The sequence below is a fragment of the Ceratotherium simum genome, chromosome 24 (genome assembly GCF_057802395.1).
Source record: "Ceratotherium simum simum isolate JZ-2026a chromosome 24, ASM5780239v1, whole genome shotgun sequence".
NCBI lineage: Eukaryota > Metazoa > Chordata > Mammalia > Perissodactyla > Rhinocerotidae > Ceratotherium > Ceratotherium simum.
This window is the reverse complement of record NC_141923.1, coordinates 11,677,688-11,695,475: the sequence shown is the minus strand read 5'-3', so window position 1 is coordinate 11,695,475 and position 17,788 is coordinate 11,677,688. Positions and strand designations below refer to the sequence as shown.

General features: G+C 35.5%; 1 protein-coding gene across 9 annotated transcripts in view; it reads right to left on the bottom strand.

Moving 5' to 3' along the window:
- Positions 1-17,788, bottom strand: part of PPP4R4 (protein phosphatase 4 regulatory subunit 4) — a 221,834-nt gene that overhangs the window by 136,468 nt on the left and 67,578 nt on the right. For all 9 annotated transcript variants that reach the window (XM_087448007.1, XM_087448005.1, XM_087448006.1 and 6 more), the window contains 8 exons: positions 16,731-16,808; positions 15,592-15,675; positions 14,811-14,993; positions 10,604-10,709; positions 8,936-9,083; positions 4,817-4,961; positions 2,584-2,625; positions 2,409-2,483 (listed from right to left, as the gene is read on the bottom strand). In XM_087448007.1, the coding sequence (XP_087304133.1) occupies positions 2,409-2,483; positions 2,584-2,625; positions 4,817-4,961; positions 8,936-9,083; positions 10,604-10,709; positions 14,811-14,993; positions 15,592-15,675; positions 16,731-16,808 (861 nt within the window). The remainder of the gene's footprint in view (positions 1-2,408; positions 2,484-2,583; positions 2,626-4,816; positions 4,962-8,935; positions 9,084-10,603; positions 10,710-14,810; positions 14,994-15,591; positions 15,676-16,730; positions 16,809-17,788) is intronic.

Below are 17,788 nucleotides of genomic sequence, written 5' to 3'. Positions count from 1 at the left end.
TTTACTGGCGGTCCTGGACTTTGCAATAAGACAAAAGAAAGAAATAAAAGACATAAATATTGAATAGAAAGAAGTAATCTTGCTGTACTTAAAGAGAACATAACGGCTCATCCAGAAAATCCTTCAAAATCTAAAAAACAACTTCTAGAACAAATGAGTAAACTTAGCAAGTTTGCAAGATACAAGGTTAATATACAAAGACCAATAGTATTCCGACAATAAAAAACTAGAAAGTGAAATTAAAAATTACAATTCCAGGGCTGGCCCCGTGGCTTAGTGGTTAAGTGCGCGTGCTCTGTTACTGGCGGCCCGGGCTTCGGATCCCGGGCGCGCACCGACGCACCACTTCTCCAGCCATGCTGAGGCCACCCCCACATACAGCAACTAGAAGGATGTGCAACTATGATATACAACTATCTACTGGGGCTTTGGGGAAGAAAAGGAGGAGGATTGGCAATAGATGTTAGCTCAGAGCCGGTCTTCCTCGGCAAAAAGAGGAGGATTAGCATGGATGTTAGCTCAGGGCTGATCTTCCTCACACACAAAAAAAATATATATATATTACAATTCCATTTATAATAATGCCAAAAACATAACATACCTAGAAATAAATCTAGACTTTCTTGAACTCTACACTTAGCACTTCCAAAATTACTAAGAAAAAAGTAAAGAAGACTAAATAAACGGATGGTAGACAATGCTCATGGATTAGAAGACTCATATTGTTAAGATGGCAATTTTCCAAATTGATCTATAGATCAATTCTAATTAACACAATTCTAACAAAAATTCCAACAGGCTTTAAATAGAAATGGACAAAGTGATTCTAAACTTTATATCAAAATGCAAAGAACCTAGACTGGCCAAAGCAATTAAAAAGGAGCAAAGTTGGAAAACTTACCCTACTTGATTTCGAGAATTACTATGAAGTTTACAGTGATCAAGACAGTTTGGAATTGCCAAAAAGATAAACATATAAACCAGTGGAACAGAATAGTGAGTCAAGAAATACATATACAATATAGACAATTGATATTTTTTAAAAAGGTACTAAGGCAATTTAATGGAGAAAGGAAACTGGTCAACAGCTGGTGCTACAAAAATTCAATATTCAGATAGAAAAAAATAAACATTAACTTGAAATGGATCATAGACCTAAAAGGAAAACCTGAAACTAAAATTTCTAGAAGAAAACATAGGCAAAAATTTTTGTAATTTTGGGATAGACAAAGGATTCTTGGAACAAAAAAGCATGAACTATAAGAGAACTATAAAAGAACAAAAAAGCATGAACTAGCAATGATAAGTTGGACTTCATCAAAATTAAAAACTTCTGCTCTTCAAAAGACACCACTAAGTAAATGAAAAGATAAGCCACAGACTCCAAGAAATTATTCATAAAATGTATATCTGACAAAGGAGTTGTTTTCAGAGTGTATAAAGAACTCTTACACCTCAATAATAAGAAGATAAGCCACTTTAAAACCTGAAAACAGACTTCATCAAATAAGAGATAAGGGTGGCCAACAAACAAATAAAAAGATACCCAACACATCATTAGGCATCGGGATATGCAATTTGAAACCATAATGAGATATCATTACATACCAACCCTACTGAGGATATGGGGTAAACTGAAGCCCTCCACCACAGCCGATGGGAATATAATGCCATTCCATTTCTAAGTATTTCCCCAAAAGATATGAAAACACGTCAAGCCAAAGACTTCTTCACAAATGTTCATAGCAGCTTTATTTGTAATATCCCAAAAGTAGAAGTAACCCAAAAGTCCATTAAGAGGTGGATAAACAAATTGTGGTATATCATAATATGGACTACTACTCAGAAATAAAAAGGAATGATCAACAGATCATGATATATACAACAACATAGATGAATCTCAAAACTATTATGTTGATGGAAAGAATCATGACAAAAAAAGAGTACATAATATATGATTGAATTTATATAAATTCTAGTTGCAAACTAATTTATAGTGACAGAAGCTAGATTAGTGGTTTCTGGGGACTACTCAGAGTAGAAGATAGAGATTACCAATGGGGCAAGAGAATTTTTGAGGGAATGGAAATGTTTGGTATTTTGATTGTGGTGATGGTTTCACAGATACGTCCATATGTCAAAATTCATCAAATTGTACACTTTAAATACACGTAGTTAATTGTATGTCAATTATACTTCAATAAAGTAGTTTTTTAAAAAAGGCTCTCAAATGTACTTTTCCTTCCAGTTCACAAAAGAACAGATTTCAAAAGATCAGGATTCTTCTTTAGTCATTTTGAAGGAAAAAAGTAGTGTGAAATTGAAAGAAATCATTTATTAAGTTTAACAACAAAGCACAGTTAATATTGGTCAGAAGAGAGTATGTGAGTGTGCAGGTGAAAACATACCATTTCCAAAAGAAGCAGTTCTTCTCTTTCTTTCTCTTGATCCAACAAATCTTTTTCATAAAACTTTTTCTGAAACTAAGTTTAAAGTTTAAAATGACATTGTGAAACATTAATGGTGAGTTTCTGCCAATTTTTAAATATTCCCTTCAACATAAGGTAAAGAGAGTGTACTTACAGCATCCATAGACATTTCCATTCTGTCCAACTCTAACACAGTCTACGAAGAAAGTTTTTTAAATTATTCAACAGCAATTAAATTAAATAAACCAATCACTTCTCAAAAAGACTATTTTCCAGTGGGAGTTCAATGAGGAGACTTCTGCACTATGGGGAAGGCTAAACCGGAAAACCTCGCAAGTTCTTCCCACTGTATTTTTAACCAACCTTTATATAGTAATACCAGAATCTATTTAAAGTTTTAAAAGTTTTTAACCTTGAGAAGAGCAAGTCTAGAGGAATATTTTAAACCGTGAACACATGCAATTTAACTAATTTCTAATAACTCCCAGTGCTACTCTTTTCTGAATTTTCAGAAATACACTATAATTTTTTAATCTTTAAAAAATCTTTTAGCTAAATATATATGAAGCATGCTATCATTTGCCTCAAAATCCTTAGTTCCTTTTCACAGAAACTTTTGATCATTATGACATTCTCAATAGAAAAGACTTGGCTCTGAAAGTATTCCTCAATTTATTACTTGTCTTTCAGAATACATGAGTCTGAAACAAATTATTTCAGTCAAACACTGGTCCATCCAATCCATGTTCTGTTTCTGACAGAGGACAGTCCTTCTCCACAGGAGTAACTCGGACAGCCAAAATAAAGAACAGTCACGTATTCACACGTCCAAAGCTATCCACTGCAAACACAATATTGAATTGAAGCTTTATTTTTATGCTGAAATTTCTACAATTTATGCCATGAAATATCCTTTTTAAATAAAATTACTTCTTGTCTTAAAAAATCAACCAGAGTAAACTATTCCATTTTTATCCCAAAGCTTTGTAGAGCTTCCTCAGAGGTTCCCGTACCAATACCTCAGTTTAATAAACATTATACCATAGAATTTTCATGGGACAGACTAACTTCCTCATGTGACATGTATTCAAGATAGGAGCTGTACTCCAGAATAATCCACTGTAGATTAATAATCCCATTAATTTAATTATATCATTTTCTTCATCATATTTATGGGGTTAGCTTGTATTATGTCTTGAGCTAACAAATTCTTTCAGGAAAGTAACCCTCTCATGTTTATTATTGTGAAAGTTAACTCTCTTGCCTAAACTTCTGTAATTAAATGGTAAGGGCGGAAATATCTGGTAGAAACAAATGTATGTATGTGCATACATATATATGTTTTTAGATTTAGATATATGTCCACACTCGGTATTTCTGGTTATTTCAGTTGATGAAAGAGGAATTCACATTTCAGTAAAATAAAATTATACTAATTAATACTAAGCTATCAAATCATTTTATTAAAAAGCTCCTCATGCAACAGCTGGCAAAGATCTCAAAAAAAAAGAAAAAATCAAAAGATTCTCTTTTTTTTCCTCCCCATGGATGCTAAGTTATTTAAGACATTAATAAATTAATTTCCCTCACTACAAATAAATGCTTAAAAACAATGTGTCCTGAAGTTCATATTCAGATTCATAAAAGTGATCACTTTAATTTGACTTAATATTACAAAAATATTAGTTATACATATATTCAGCAAAAAGTTTTTGAAGACTACAAAGTATTTTACGATTTGGCTTCACTAACCCAAATATTTACTGTGTTAGTTTTCCAACATTCCCAACAATCCATATAATAAGATCACATGCTAAAATAAAACAAAACAAAAACCCACAAGATACAATGTTACGTTATTGAAAAAGGAATGCATTCAGGGGTGAGATCTCTATTCCAGTCCTGGCTCTGCCACTCACTCACGTGATCTCAAGCAGACACTTAGTTTTTCTAGGCCTAGAGCTTCTGCCAAGTCAAACAGATCACTGAAGGCCCTTCTGGCCCTCCCAGGGCCAAGGGTCTGTCAACTGTGACTTTCCCAATCTTACCAACACACTTTTCCTGGACTATAATCACTTATAAATAAAGTATGGTGAACGAAGTATTCACTGTTAGTTGAACAGTATTTATTGATTAGTTAAAATGTGCCAAGCACTCTCTCATAGAACCTTTGTTATTAGTAATAAAAGTGTAATGTCTAAGTGCCCTTTAGAAGGAACTTGCACATCCAGCTGTAGCACACATCAACCAAATCAGACACTAATTCTTACTATTCTAGCAACAACACAAGTATTTTAACATTTTGCTATTCTACCAAGCTAAAATAGTGAAGCTATTCACTATCTAAATGTAAGAAATGCAAATACTGTGGCAAGAGTGATACTTACTCTTTTTACAATGGCCAGTACATCTTTATCTTTTTCTTGACATAGGAGTTTTCTCACACACATTTCTAACTGCTGAAGTAGAAGCTTATCTGCAGGGATCTTCAGAGTAGACTTCACTTTGGGTAACAAGTAGCAAAGTTTCATTCTAAAATAAATAATATTTACTTTTGAGTGAATTTTAATAACTAAGAATAATAGTAGCATGAAATTGAAAGAAAAGTCAAGCTTTAGATAGCCTGGGAGTCCATTTACTATGCAACAAATGTTTATGGAGTGCCTGTTTGAGTCAAGTATTCAGTATTCTGGGTGCTGAGATACAACAGTGAATAAAACCAGCAAAATCCTCTGCTGTCATGGAGCTTACATTCTAGTATGGGGTAGGAAAGAGAGAAGAAACAAATAAGTTAAATGTCTGTCCAACAGTGGTAGGTGCTGTGGAGAAAAATAAACCAGGGAAAGAAGACGGAGTAGCAGGGGAGGGGGTTACAATTTTAAAACAGGTGGTCAGAGAGGGTTTCAGTGCAGGTTTCACTGAAAAGATGACATTTAAGCAAAGACCTAAAGCAAATGAGGGACTAAGCCATGTGACTATCTGGAGAAGAGCATTACAGGCAGGGGCTGTAGTAAGTGCAAACGCCCTACAGGGGGAGCTTGCCTCAGGTGTTGCCCCAAGTTAGCAAATTCGCCAAAATTGTCAAATAGGCTAGAACGGAGCAAAGGTGAGATTAGCAGGAGACCTCAGAGTGGCAACAGGAGGCCAGCTCGTGCAGGGCCTTGTAAGCCACTGTTTGGAGACTGGCTTTTCTTCTGAGTGCAATGAGAAGCCAGGGAGGGTTTTGCACAGAGGAGTGAAATGATCTGACACCGTTTTGAAAGTATCACCTGGCAACTGTGCTGAGATTAGACTGTAAGTGGTCAAGGACAGAAGGGAAACAACAGGGGAAGCTGTTGCAATACTCCAGGCAAGAGATGATGGCAGCGTGAGACAGAGTGGTAGCAGTCGAGCTGGGGAGAAGTGGTTGGCTTCTGGATATGCTCTGCAAGCAGCAGGATGTGCTGAGGGAATGGAGGTGGAGTGACAGGCAGGAGTTAAGGTTTTGAGCTGAGCCAGTGGCAAGATGAAATGGTTATTCACTGAGATGGAGAAGACTGCAGAGGGAGCAAGTGCAGATGAGGAAGATGGGGATGTAATTTTCGACAGATTAAGTCTGAGGTGCCTATTAGATATTCAATGGAAATGCTAAGTGGGCAGTTGGCTCAATGAGTCTTCTGTTCAAGGTGGATGTCCATGCTGGAGGTATACAGTCAGGAATCTTCAGCATACAAATGATACCTAAGCCATGAAACCGGAGAGATCACCAAGGGAGGAAATGTAGTTTGAGAAGATAAAAGGATACAGTCTGGGGCACCATCCCAGTCTAGACTGGGTTGATTAGGAAGCAACAAGCAGACTGAAGAACGCCAGAGAGGTGACAGGAAATCCAGGAAACCACAGAAAACCTTTCTAGGAAGAGGCAGTGCAGAAAGTGCTCTGCTTTGCTAAGCTAAAACTACTGCTTTGCCGGGTCTGGTTTTAGAGAGGGATGCTAGGGGCTTGTCTATTTTTTGGCTGCTGTATTCCTTCATTCATCTGAGTGTGCTCCAGATATTATTATATTTTATTTCTATGCCAAACCTTGAGACAACTAAGTCCCATTCCTAGAGTTTCCAGGATGCTTTCTCAGCTGAGCCTTCAGTTGAAGATTCTTCACATACAACAAAATTTGCTTTATATTTAACTAAAAGGGCAAAAGAAGCTCCTCCTCTAGAATTTTCAGCTCTGTACACAGCCATAATGGTCTCAAACTCATTCAGAGCTCACCACGGATACTGCTAAGCCTGGTGATGCTTTCTTTAATTAAGGGGTCCCAATTACCCGCAAAGAGAATTTTTTAAATTTCTGACAGCTGAAGAAAAGCCCATCCTCTGAATACCAATAGCCTTTTTCCAGCCTTGATATTGTCTAGACTCCATGAATTTAAATTTTAAACATTTACTTAAAGGAAAAAAAAAAGAACAGTCTATGCACACTTCATTCTTTATAACCCAAGGCAGGTCTAGAAAAAATATATTCAGCAGAAGCTACAGAATCCATAGTAATGATATATCTCTGAGAATCCTGGGGCCATGAAATTATAAACACTTTGAGATTAGGGATCACACCTTTCTGGTAAATTAAATCCTTTATGTACATTATCTCAGGCATTTATTCCTCACAAAACCCTATGAATTAGGCACCAAGGAAATCGATGTACAGAGAGGTTTTGTAACTTGCCCAAAGACACACAGCTAGCGTAGACCTGGAAATCAGCTCAGGCACTGTGGCTCCAAAAACTCTCCTCCTAACCTGCGTGATCCTACCACTCGTGCCTGCGGTGGCTGTCATTCTGCCTGCACATCTGTATAGTGTTGGGCAAAGGCTTTTGGCTCCAAAAGCCAGTTAGTATATGGTGCTGCTGGACCCATTTATTTGGCTGGCAGCTGACCAGAAAAGAGAGTGGAAACCAAGACAAATTGCTGTACAATGACCTCTTACCCCTCAAAATCACCAAAATTCATGGAGCGATATTCGATTAATCTTCACTTGGTTTTTGAGTTGGCAGGCTGCTTTCTCTTGGAGTCAATGCTATGCTATTAGTCACACTGACCTGCGCAGAGATGAGTTCAATTCCTTTCAAATAATTCTTGTCAACTGCTTGATAAGTGATAATTCATCACACTGAAAGCTGCTTTTCTAGAATCACAACTTCAATTTCCAAAATGTTAACAATGTGGTTGGATCCATTTGTTATTTATCAAGAGCTAAATTCTAATGAATTATCAACAGATTCTTTAAATTTACTTTAAATCTCAAGTCAAGGAAACCTCACCTCTGACTTACAGAGCACAGCTAAGATGCACAAAATACTGAAGCCAATGCTGTTGTGCTTCCTGTATATTCTCACACTAAAAATACAAAACAAAAACCAATCTCTAGATTTGTTCCCCTTAAATAATGCTTGCAAAATTCTCAGGTTGAACTTTTCAACATCTTTTGACAATTCTTCTTGGTGTATTTTCTCTTAACAGTAACACTATCAGTCTATGCTTACTGCCTTGCCAATTCTTCCTGTTAAAAAGTATTAAACATGTCACCTACAATTCACATCAGCTGTTTATAAAAGATGCACATATGTCAGCATAAAACTAGGTGTGGCAAGCACATGAAAATCCAGCAGGGAGCTCTGCAGTTCTGTTCAGGGAGTCTTGGCCAGCTGACGGTGACTGTCTCTCTCCTACGGATCTGAGCTCCTCAAATTCGGAACAGAGACACAGAGCATGGAACACGGAAATCTAATGGCGGAGGGTTTAAAACTCTCTTCAACTCATTATGCAAGGTCCAAATAACTCTTAAGAAACAGTATGTGTGTACCTAATGCCACTGAACTGTACACTTAAAAATGGTTAAAAAGGTAAATTTTTTGTTATGTATCTTTACCACAATTTTTCAAAAAAGAAATAATATGCTTATTTGGGGAGGAAACAAAGGCAAAATATATTTATTCTTTTTTCCAATTTCAAGCCTGTTTCATCTAACTTCACAGTTAATTTATAAACTCCAATTAACATTCACTGTATTTCAAAAACATGGGACAGCTGAACATAGGAAAAAAGACAAGAAAAAGACTTCAAAGTAGCCCTACTTCTCTGAATAAATGGGCCCCTAAAAATGGACAGATCTTCTCCAAGCCAACTTTGAATTAGTTTTTCTTTAGTCTTGAAAGATAGATAAATTAATAACATCTACTCAATCTTCTCTTGATGCCAATTGTGTATTCAAGTGGGGCGAGAAGCCTGCCAGTTTGGCTTTGATCACAGCTCTGTCAACCCAATCAACACAAGACCTGAGACAGTGTTAAAATATATGCTTCCCAGTCCTATTAATGCTCATCAATTAAGACTACTAAGAATTTCAAACCAAGTTTAAAGTCTTTACTTGATATTTTTAATTGAATAATAAAAAGATTTTGCATATATTCATTATAGCAGATACATAAAAAATACAATTTTTAAAAATATTTTCTTGTACTGGTACCATACCTCACATTTGCTACTGGATCATGTGTCAGTTCAATAGCAGGTAGAAAGAAATATTTACAGAAAAATGATTTGGAAAAGATCTCTATAATAAATTCACAGGTATCCAAGAATCGAAGTCTATTCCAGTAACTTTTTCCTTGGCCCAGTTCTAGAAACAATAAAAAAGATTATCATGAGTTTGATTTTTTGTACATGAAATTGTGTGACAAAATTAGACACACAAAATCCATGACAAGTTTCTTTATACTCCCAATTTGTTTAGCAAATACAAGAGATAAAAGAAAAAACCCATATTATATACCCCAAATTTGTAGACCCCCAAATTACCAAAATTATTCAACAGAAAAAATTGTATTAAACATTGCATTCAATTCCATAAGCATTTATTAAATACTGAATAACTATATGTACTATTTTTTGATCATCCACTATGTTCTAAGTACTTTACACATATTATCTTATTTAATTCTGAAAAGCACTCCAATGGAATAAGCATATACTTATCCTTCCTACAAGATAAAGATACTGAGATTCAGAGAAGTTCAAGTCACAGAGCTGTAAGTGCAGAGCTAGAATTCAAAACTAAGTCTGTATAACTTCACGATCTTTTAACAATCAAATTAACTGTTTTCTTCCTCTCATTTCCTTAAAAAATCTTTGAAGTGGATAAAGTCATATGTGAACATAGTATTATTGACAATAATTCAGGTCACTATTTAAAGGATAATTTTCTCCTTTACATAAATGTTCAAAAGCAAAATTCTTAATATTTAAAACCAAATAGAATCTTCTTTCAAAATAACCTATTTTAAACACGAGGTCCTACCACTGAAAAATGAAAATTGAATTAAAACAGATTAAAAAAAGAAAGATTCCAAGTATACTGGGCATAATTTTTCATAAATGAAATTTTATGTACTCTAGTTTTTAAAAAGTGGCAATCCATACTTAAAATGGTAAATTCTAATAACCAGAAAATCCCATTACCTGCCTATGCTGGATAATAGAGTTTAATAAAAGCATTAAGACATTATGGTCAAAGCAAGTATACAGTAATTAACAAATTCACTAAGTATATATGCCACTAAATATGTGCCACTATTTCTAGAATTAATACTTTAACTAAAGGTTTTTGCCTTAATTTTAGCTCTTAGTACATTAAAATAAACTTGCATTTGTCAATTGGCTTAATTTTTTTAAGACATTATAAACCACCTGGGCTCACCAGATTCACATGCATGTCTATCAACTCTGTTCAAGAAAAAAAAAATCCTTGTTCTGTTAATATTTAAAATAGGAACATAAAATAAATGATTAGATTCATGGCTATTCTACTTATATTCTAGTTCCAAATTTTCTTTCATCAGGGTAGAAACTAGGCTTTCAACATAAGTATACGTATTTTAATTTCTCAAGTGTACAATTCACAAAAGAAGGCCTGGAGTAATTACTACTCTCATTCATCAGAGATATAATCCTGTCACAAAGATTTCTAAAACAAACCAAAAAAATAACCTATAAAACTCAAATACAAACACACTCCAGATATTTACTAACAGCAGCCTAATTATTCACGGCAAAATGATACATTAAATAAGTCAGATCTAACTAAGGCCAACCAGTGTATTTACTTCTTTTCTTTCAAAATGAGAGACAATGATTACTTACGTTCAATTAATTTCTGAATGACTTCGTGTCTCTGTTCTTGTTTACGATTATAACGTAGAAAAACGCATAGAGTTCGGGAAGCTGCCTTTTGGACAGGTAAGACGTTCTTGAAGAAATAAGTAAGAAAGACAATTAAACCAGTTTAATAGTATATATTCTGAATAATTTGGCCCCACAAATCAATTTTAAGTTATTGGCTAAAAGTAAGAGCAGTATTGTCTGCCTCTTGAATCACTGTGTTTATATCCCTCTGGAAGCGCCTTCATAATTTAAGGTTAATATCACTCAGGCAAATCAACTAACACATCACATCACAAAGTTAATTTAATTTGGAACAGTCATTTCCTAATCATCCAGATTTGATTTATATTTGACTCTCATTTCCTTGCCACCTCATCTTAGTAACATTCTCCCCAGTACCCACTCCCTTCGCTGTTTCCTGGATGTCGTCACTCGTTTACTCAACTAACATTTGCTAGGAACATATCCTGTGTCAAGTACATCACCAAAAATGTGCCACTTCAAGATATAAATTTAGAGATTCCACGACCAGGTATACTCTTCATCCTTCTGGCTTACTTCTGCCTCTTCAACTTCAATGTCACTCATTGAGATCCCTGGTCCATGACACAGATAGAGCTTAGAATCCAAGGGACACTATGTCAATCACTCTTACCAGTGTTCTAAACTCCTTTGTCCTTTGAATTTCTGGGCAGAAGCTTAACTCTAAATTAACTCAACCATCCATCTGTACCTGGTTTGGGCTCAAACTATTTATTAGACAAAAATCTCTCAACCAGGTATACTGTGTCCAGTGTAAATTTACGTTCACCATCTTGACTTACATATAAATATCATAATATTCAATTCTTGAAGATTCAGACTGTTATAGTGAGGATCCTTGAAATTTAAGCAGAATACAACTTAACCTTGCTGAGAGAGTATTGCCTGCTATCTCGTCTCACATTTTATACAAGCTATTTTTATTCTATTGGGTACTACTCTGTGTGATGTTTTTAATCTGTTGAATGTAAGAAGAGAATATTTACTACAAATTAGAACAGAAAATTTAAGAAATGTACATAAACAGAAATACCAGCGGAATTAAGAAAAATGAATTTTAGATAAACGAACTAAATAAAAGCATGTTACTCCTTTCTTTCATTGTGTGTATACTAATAGAATTTCAAATGCATATATACTAGTCATATGAAAATATGTATATTTTCTACCTCATAGTATATTATATTATACAAGGTAAGTTACCTTTTGGGCCAGAAATCAAAGATAAATTGTAATCATATCAAAAGCATATAAAAGGCAGCTTCAAGCTGTGACAATTAGAGCACACAAATAATGACTGCAATTGATTAAAACATTATTTAATATTAAAAAAATGAGTCTAAAAAGAGAGAAAACCAAAACAATATTCATTTGTCACCACTGGAAGTGGCTACTGCACCAACTCCTAGCTCCAAAAATTGATGGAGGGAAAGAATTAAGAATTTATCCTGTCTTTACACTAGGAAATGTATTTCAGGGTAATCAAACAGCCCAAGTGGATGAAGAAAAGCATTTCTTCACAGAAGAATGCCATCAAAAATGTAGAAGAAATGAGAGAATTTTTTAAAATCACTCTTTTGCAAGTTCTAATGAAATAACTGATTCAGGCAAGGATCATCAATGGATGCAAAAACTCACAGGTAAAAGGTTGACGGGAAACTGGTCTTCAGAGTGTTGAAGCGTCAGCTTCAAATTACATTGCAGATCACAAGGGAGAAAACATAATTTTGCAGTGGACTAGCGGAGCTGTCACCCCCTGCACAACCAACTCTTAGCTCATTTACGGAGTGACAACCATCCAGATATGATGCAATATAAAATATACAGCAGCATTTATGAAGTACTCTTGCCAAATGTTTAACCTACAACTCAGCAAGCCCCTCGATCTAACTTCCAGTTTACAAGAGACTTGATGAACCTGTTAACACCATGAAGAAGCAGTCTGACAAATGCAGGGTTGCAATATTCCAGACAGCTGACTTAAGTCTGTTCCAAAATTCAACGTCATAAAAAAGTGAGGAAAGGGGGAAGAGGGAATCTGTCGTGGATTAAAAGAGAATTAAGAGATGTCACAATTAAAGGCAACATATGATCTTAATTGGATCCTACATGGAATAAAACAACTACTGTAAAATACATTTGGGGGATAACTAGTAAAACTTTAATATAGACTGGATATTAAATGGTATTAAAGAATAATTATTCATTTTGTTAAACATAAAATTGTATTGTGATTATATAGGAGAATGTCCTTGTATAGAGCCGAATATTGAAATTTTTAGAGATAAAATGTAATGATATCTATAACTGAAAATTCTTCAGCACAACAAAATAGAAAGAAGAATATGGCAAAATGTTAACAATCATTACATCTATGTGATGGGTATATGAGAGTTCATTACATTTCCCCTGCCTGTCTGTATCTTTAAAATTTTTTCATAACAAAAGTAGGAAAAAAAAAAGTTAGCTTATGTCATTCCTCTCCTCAAACCCTTCCAAAGATTTCCCCTCTATCAGAGACTAGTCTAGATCCTACATCACGGCCTTCAAGCGCCTGTGTGCTGTGGACCCAGCTACCTCTCTAGCCTCCTCTCTCTCTACCACTCGCCACACTGGCTTCCCTGCTGTTCCTTACACACCCAACCAAACACACCCCGTATCATGCCTTTCATTCACTACTCCCTTTGCCTGGACCACTCGTCCTTCAGATGTCCACATGGTCATTCCTCTACTTTGTCCAAGCCTCTGCACAAAGCATACTTGATCAGCGAGGACTTTTTCCTGACCACGATATCCACAATAGCATCCTACTATCCTCCATCACTTTCTTCCCCTCTACTCTGCTTCATTGCACTTCTTATCCCTGACACACTACATATGTATGTTTGTTTACTGCCTGTCCCCAGTGAATGTAAGGTTCTATGAGAAGAGGTCCTCTGTCTCTTTCATTCACTATGGTATTCCTGGCCTCTGGAACAGTGGTTGGCAAGTACTAAGCGCTCAGTAAATTTTGTTAAATGATTGAATGAATATTATGACCATTGGGTATGGAACCAAGTATATAAATCTTTCTTTTCTCCAGAGAATGTTGCAACAGAATACACGTGTCTTCTTTGATCATTGAAAATGTGTTATAATATTGAGTATCTCCTTTTAAGTATGGAATTACCTCCTTGTAAAAGAAAACATAAAATAAATCTCTCAGGTTTAAAAGTGTTTTGTTCACATTCTGTGTTGTAAATCACTTCTCTTTTTACATACCTATTCTTTTTTTACTTAAGTTATAAATGACACCAATAATATCATTTTTTCTCTTTCTAATCTTTGAAGCTAAAACTGACTTTGGGTTTTTGAGATGGCTACCAGATTTCATTATCTCCCTTTTATTATGAATGAAAATTTAGAGTACTTTTTTAACAGTTTCTAAAACATACACATTATGCGGAATTTTTTTATACTTCACCAAACAGTAATAAGATGCCATTTTAAATGTACAATGAACTGTGGGTTAAATAATCCTCTCTGGAAATTTTTATGAAAAAGGTAGACAACTTACTGTATGGTGAAGGTTGAGTACAACTCCCCCCCCCCCACCAACTCACCCCCTGCTTTTGACTCTAGTTTAAGAGCATCCATAGTAGGGCATCCATGCTTTGGTGTAACTTTATCTCTTACATAGCCACTCTTTAGGTAGTATAAAAGAAAAAGTAACAAACTAATATTAAGGGGCTTAAGGGATGCCTTGACAAAACAGCATAGTTGAGGTAGGACTGAGGCTGGGATATATAAAAGGTCTATGTCAGAGCAGGAGGTACTCTGCAGTGGAGACCACCGACCCTGACAACCTTCCTCTGGAGGAGAACTGTGTCAAGTCTGAAGTGAGTCTATTTACCCTCTCCCTGGCAGTATATAAACAAAGGTACCACCTGTTCACTCCTCTCTCCAGCTAGGTAGAAGGTGAGCAAAGTGCAGAAGCAATGGGAAAACTGAGTTCCCTCCTCAGGGACCTGGGAAGAGAACATCCTTCCAGGCAGAATGGAACAAACTCAGTTTGTTGTACTATTTCGAGACTGTGAAGAATTTGGTAACTCCAACATCAGCTGCAAGTTCAAAAGTACAATAAGATAAAAAGTGTTGGGCTCACATTTGTCATCATGATTGTGAACATTCTTTGTAAGAAACGATAGTAAATCTGATCACTTGATATGATCTGTGGCAGACAGGCATATTTCTGTAGTAGTTTCTCATGAGTTCTCCATTTTAAAGAGGCTGCAGCTCGCTGTTCGGCGGCTGTGAGTGCTGGAATCAAATCAGGCAGAGATGATAACTGAAAAAGAAATCACATCAAAAGAATCAATGATAATTAAATAAATCAATTGCAGCATTCAGTCAAATTATTCAGTCTTACAATACATTGGGGAGCGGAATACTCTTGCTCATTTCAGAACTTAGGAAGCATCTCAGTTGTCACAGAGATAATTATCTGGTGAAATCAAATACTCTTTAAAAATCCACGAGTAAAATTTATGGTTACTGGAAACAAAATTTGGAAATAGACACTGGGACTCACAACCTTTCTAATTAAAGCAAAATGTATTCTATTTCACTGTCAGCAAACTTTGACCTTCTAAATTCCTATCCTTTTGTCCTCACCAGTTGCTATTCTTGAAACAACAATTAATGCTCATCAAAACTGAAAATGAATGTAAACTCCAAGGACAATAAGCAAGAATCATGGTAGTATAAGAATTGCAGAGGAAATTCAAGCTGTTCAAACTCTGACAGACATTTATCGAGCACCCAATAAGCGGCAAACACTACTTCAAATGTTTTCCACGCATTCCTTCATTGATTCCTCACAACAACGCTGCAGAGTAAGGTAACACTTACAACGTTCAGAAACTTTTTTGATACGTGGCATTTACCTTGTTTTCTTGCACACTGCTTTCTCCACCAGTAGACATAAGTTCCAGGATTTCTGGAAGATGATCTATAAGAGCGTCTAGTACCTTTTAATAGAGATATTGATTACTCTTATGGTGATTACTATGTTTTACTAATCTTAGATTAGTTTATTTCACATGTTGATTTCTACACAGAAATAGTGTTATTTACCAAACATTTTGGAGGTTTCTATTTTCTTACTTTGCCATCTTCTTGCTGGAAAGTCTCGGAAACATGATCAACTGCCCTGATCAAACTACCTTCGAAAAGAGATGAGTATATCTGCTTCTTTTTTTTGGTTGAGGAAGATTAGCCCTGAGCTAACATCTGTGCCAGTCTTCCTCTATTTTGTACGTGGGACGCCTCCACAGCATGGCTGGCGCGTGGAGCAGGTCTGCACCCAGGATCCGAACCCACAAACCCAGGCCGCTGAAGTGGAGCAGCGCATGGAACTTGAACCACTTGGCCACGAGGCCAGCCCCATCTGCGTCTTGATATCGTTCAGTAGTCTAGATCTGAGACAGCTACTTCTACACAACAAACACGCTCAAAAACTGCCTCCCAACTTCTGAAAGGCAGTTTAAGTCAGGTAACAGGCTTGGTGATGTCTCAACGTTGATGAGTTGAGCTTCGGCAAGCTAGTAGTCATTTAGGTGAATAGGATACACTAAATATAGTATCAAAATAAAGTATTACAAAGCCTTCACAAGTATACTCCCCAAACAATGCTAAGAGGGAAAAAAAAAGATATAAAATGTGACATAACATATGAGTACAATTGTGTAAAATAAAAACTTTTATATAGAAAAAATAGAAAATGAAAAATAAAACAAAATATTAACAGTGATTGGAACTAAAAGTACTCTTGTGTCTATCTACTTTTTGGCATTTCCAAAACTTTCCTTAACAAACAAATATACATATATACTTTAAAACCTAATACTTTTTAAAGATCTTCCAAATTTCCAGTCTGTGATACAGTGGTACATTGACTTGAAGCTTCTGGGGCTAGTCAGATGAAAGAGTTCGTGCAATTCCCAAGAAGGAGGGGAAAAAAAGGCATTGATGTATTCGGACTTTATATAAAAGAATTAAAAACCAAAAAGCAAGAAGACCTTACCTCCAGCGATTCGTCTTGTAATAATGTTATTAGTTCTTTATGTATTAAATATACTCCAGAATTCAGAAGTTTGGACACCTAAAATGTAGCAATAAAGTCTCTCAGATTTGAGACTACTAGACATACAAAGGTTATAATAATAATTTTTAAAACACATCCTTGTTAGATACTTCTTCTAAAACAAGACTGGGTTACAATATGCATATAAAATTAAATTTCTAGAAAAATTCATTGCATACATTACCAGCTTTTTAGTCTGCTTCATAACATACTGGAGTGTGTGGATACACGGGGTGGCAAGTGTAGAATGGATTTATCAGTCATAACTTTCATATCACAAGCAATAATGGATGCCTCTAGTTCACATTTTAAAGGCTTAGAGCAGCCAACAGGGTCTTTCAGGATATCCCAAGCATAGAAGCATTCATCCCAATTCAGAGATTCCCAAAAGGGCAAGTGCTATGGAAGGTCCATAGTGACACATGGATAGGGAGAATTCCTACACAAGCAAAACACTGAAGACTTTGCCCATCAAAGACTTCAATCAGCATGAAAGGAGTTGGGAGAGTCTAGACTAATCCAGCTCCTTTGTGAACAGGGTTTTTTTTTCCCTCCAGACAAACACAATGGTAGATTCACCAGTTTCTAATTCACTCTTTTTCTTTTTTTTTTTTTAAACTAACTGGGCTTCTGCATAAGGTTTTATTTGAAAAAAGTGTTCCTGGATAAAGAAAATGTTTTAAAAACCTTTGTTCTACAGGGTGTTTTTGACTTGTTGAAAATATTTTCAAAATATTTTTCTGAAAAACAAGAATCAAGTCAGAACATACTAAAGTAATTATCAAAATCTAGCATTAACGCTGTTAGGAAAATTTAAATTCATCAGTGGATTTTCATAGTTTAAAAGGCTAAACCTAGACTAACCATTTTATGGAGTATCATTATTAGCCTACCTACATAATATGATTGTGAGAATATGGAAACTAGCCAGCCAGTAAGTAAGTAGCTTGACCAATGATTTCCAAACTCATTCCCATCAGTGAAATATTTTTGTATAC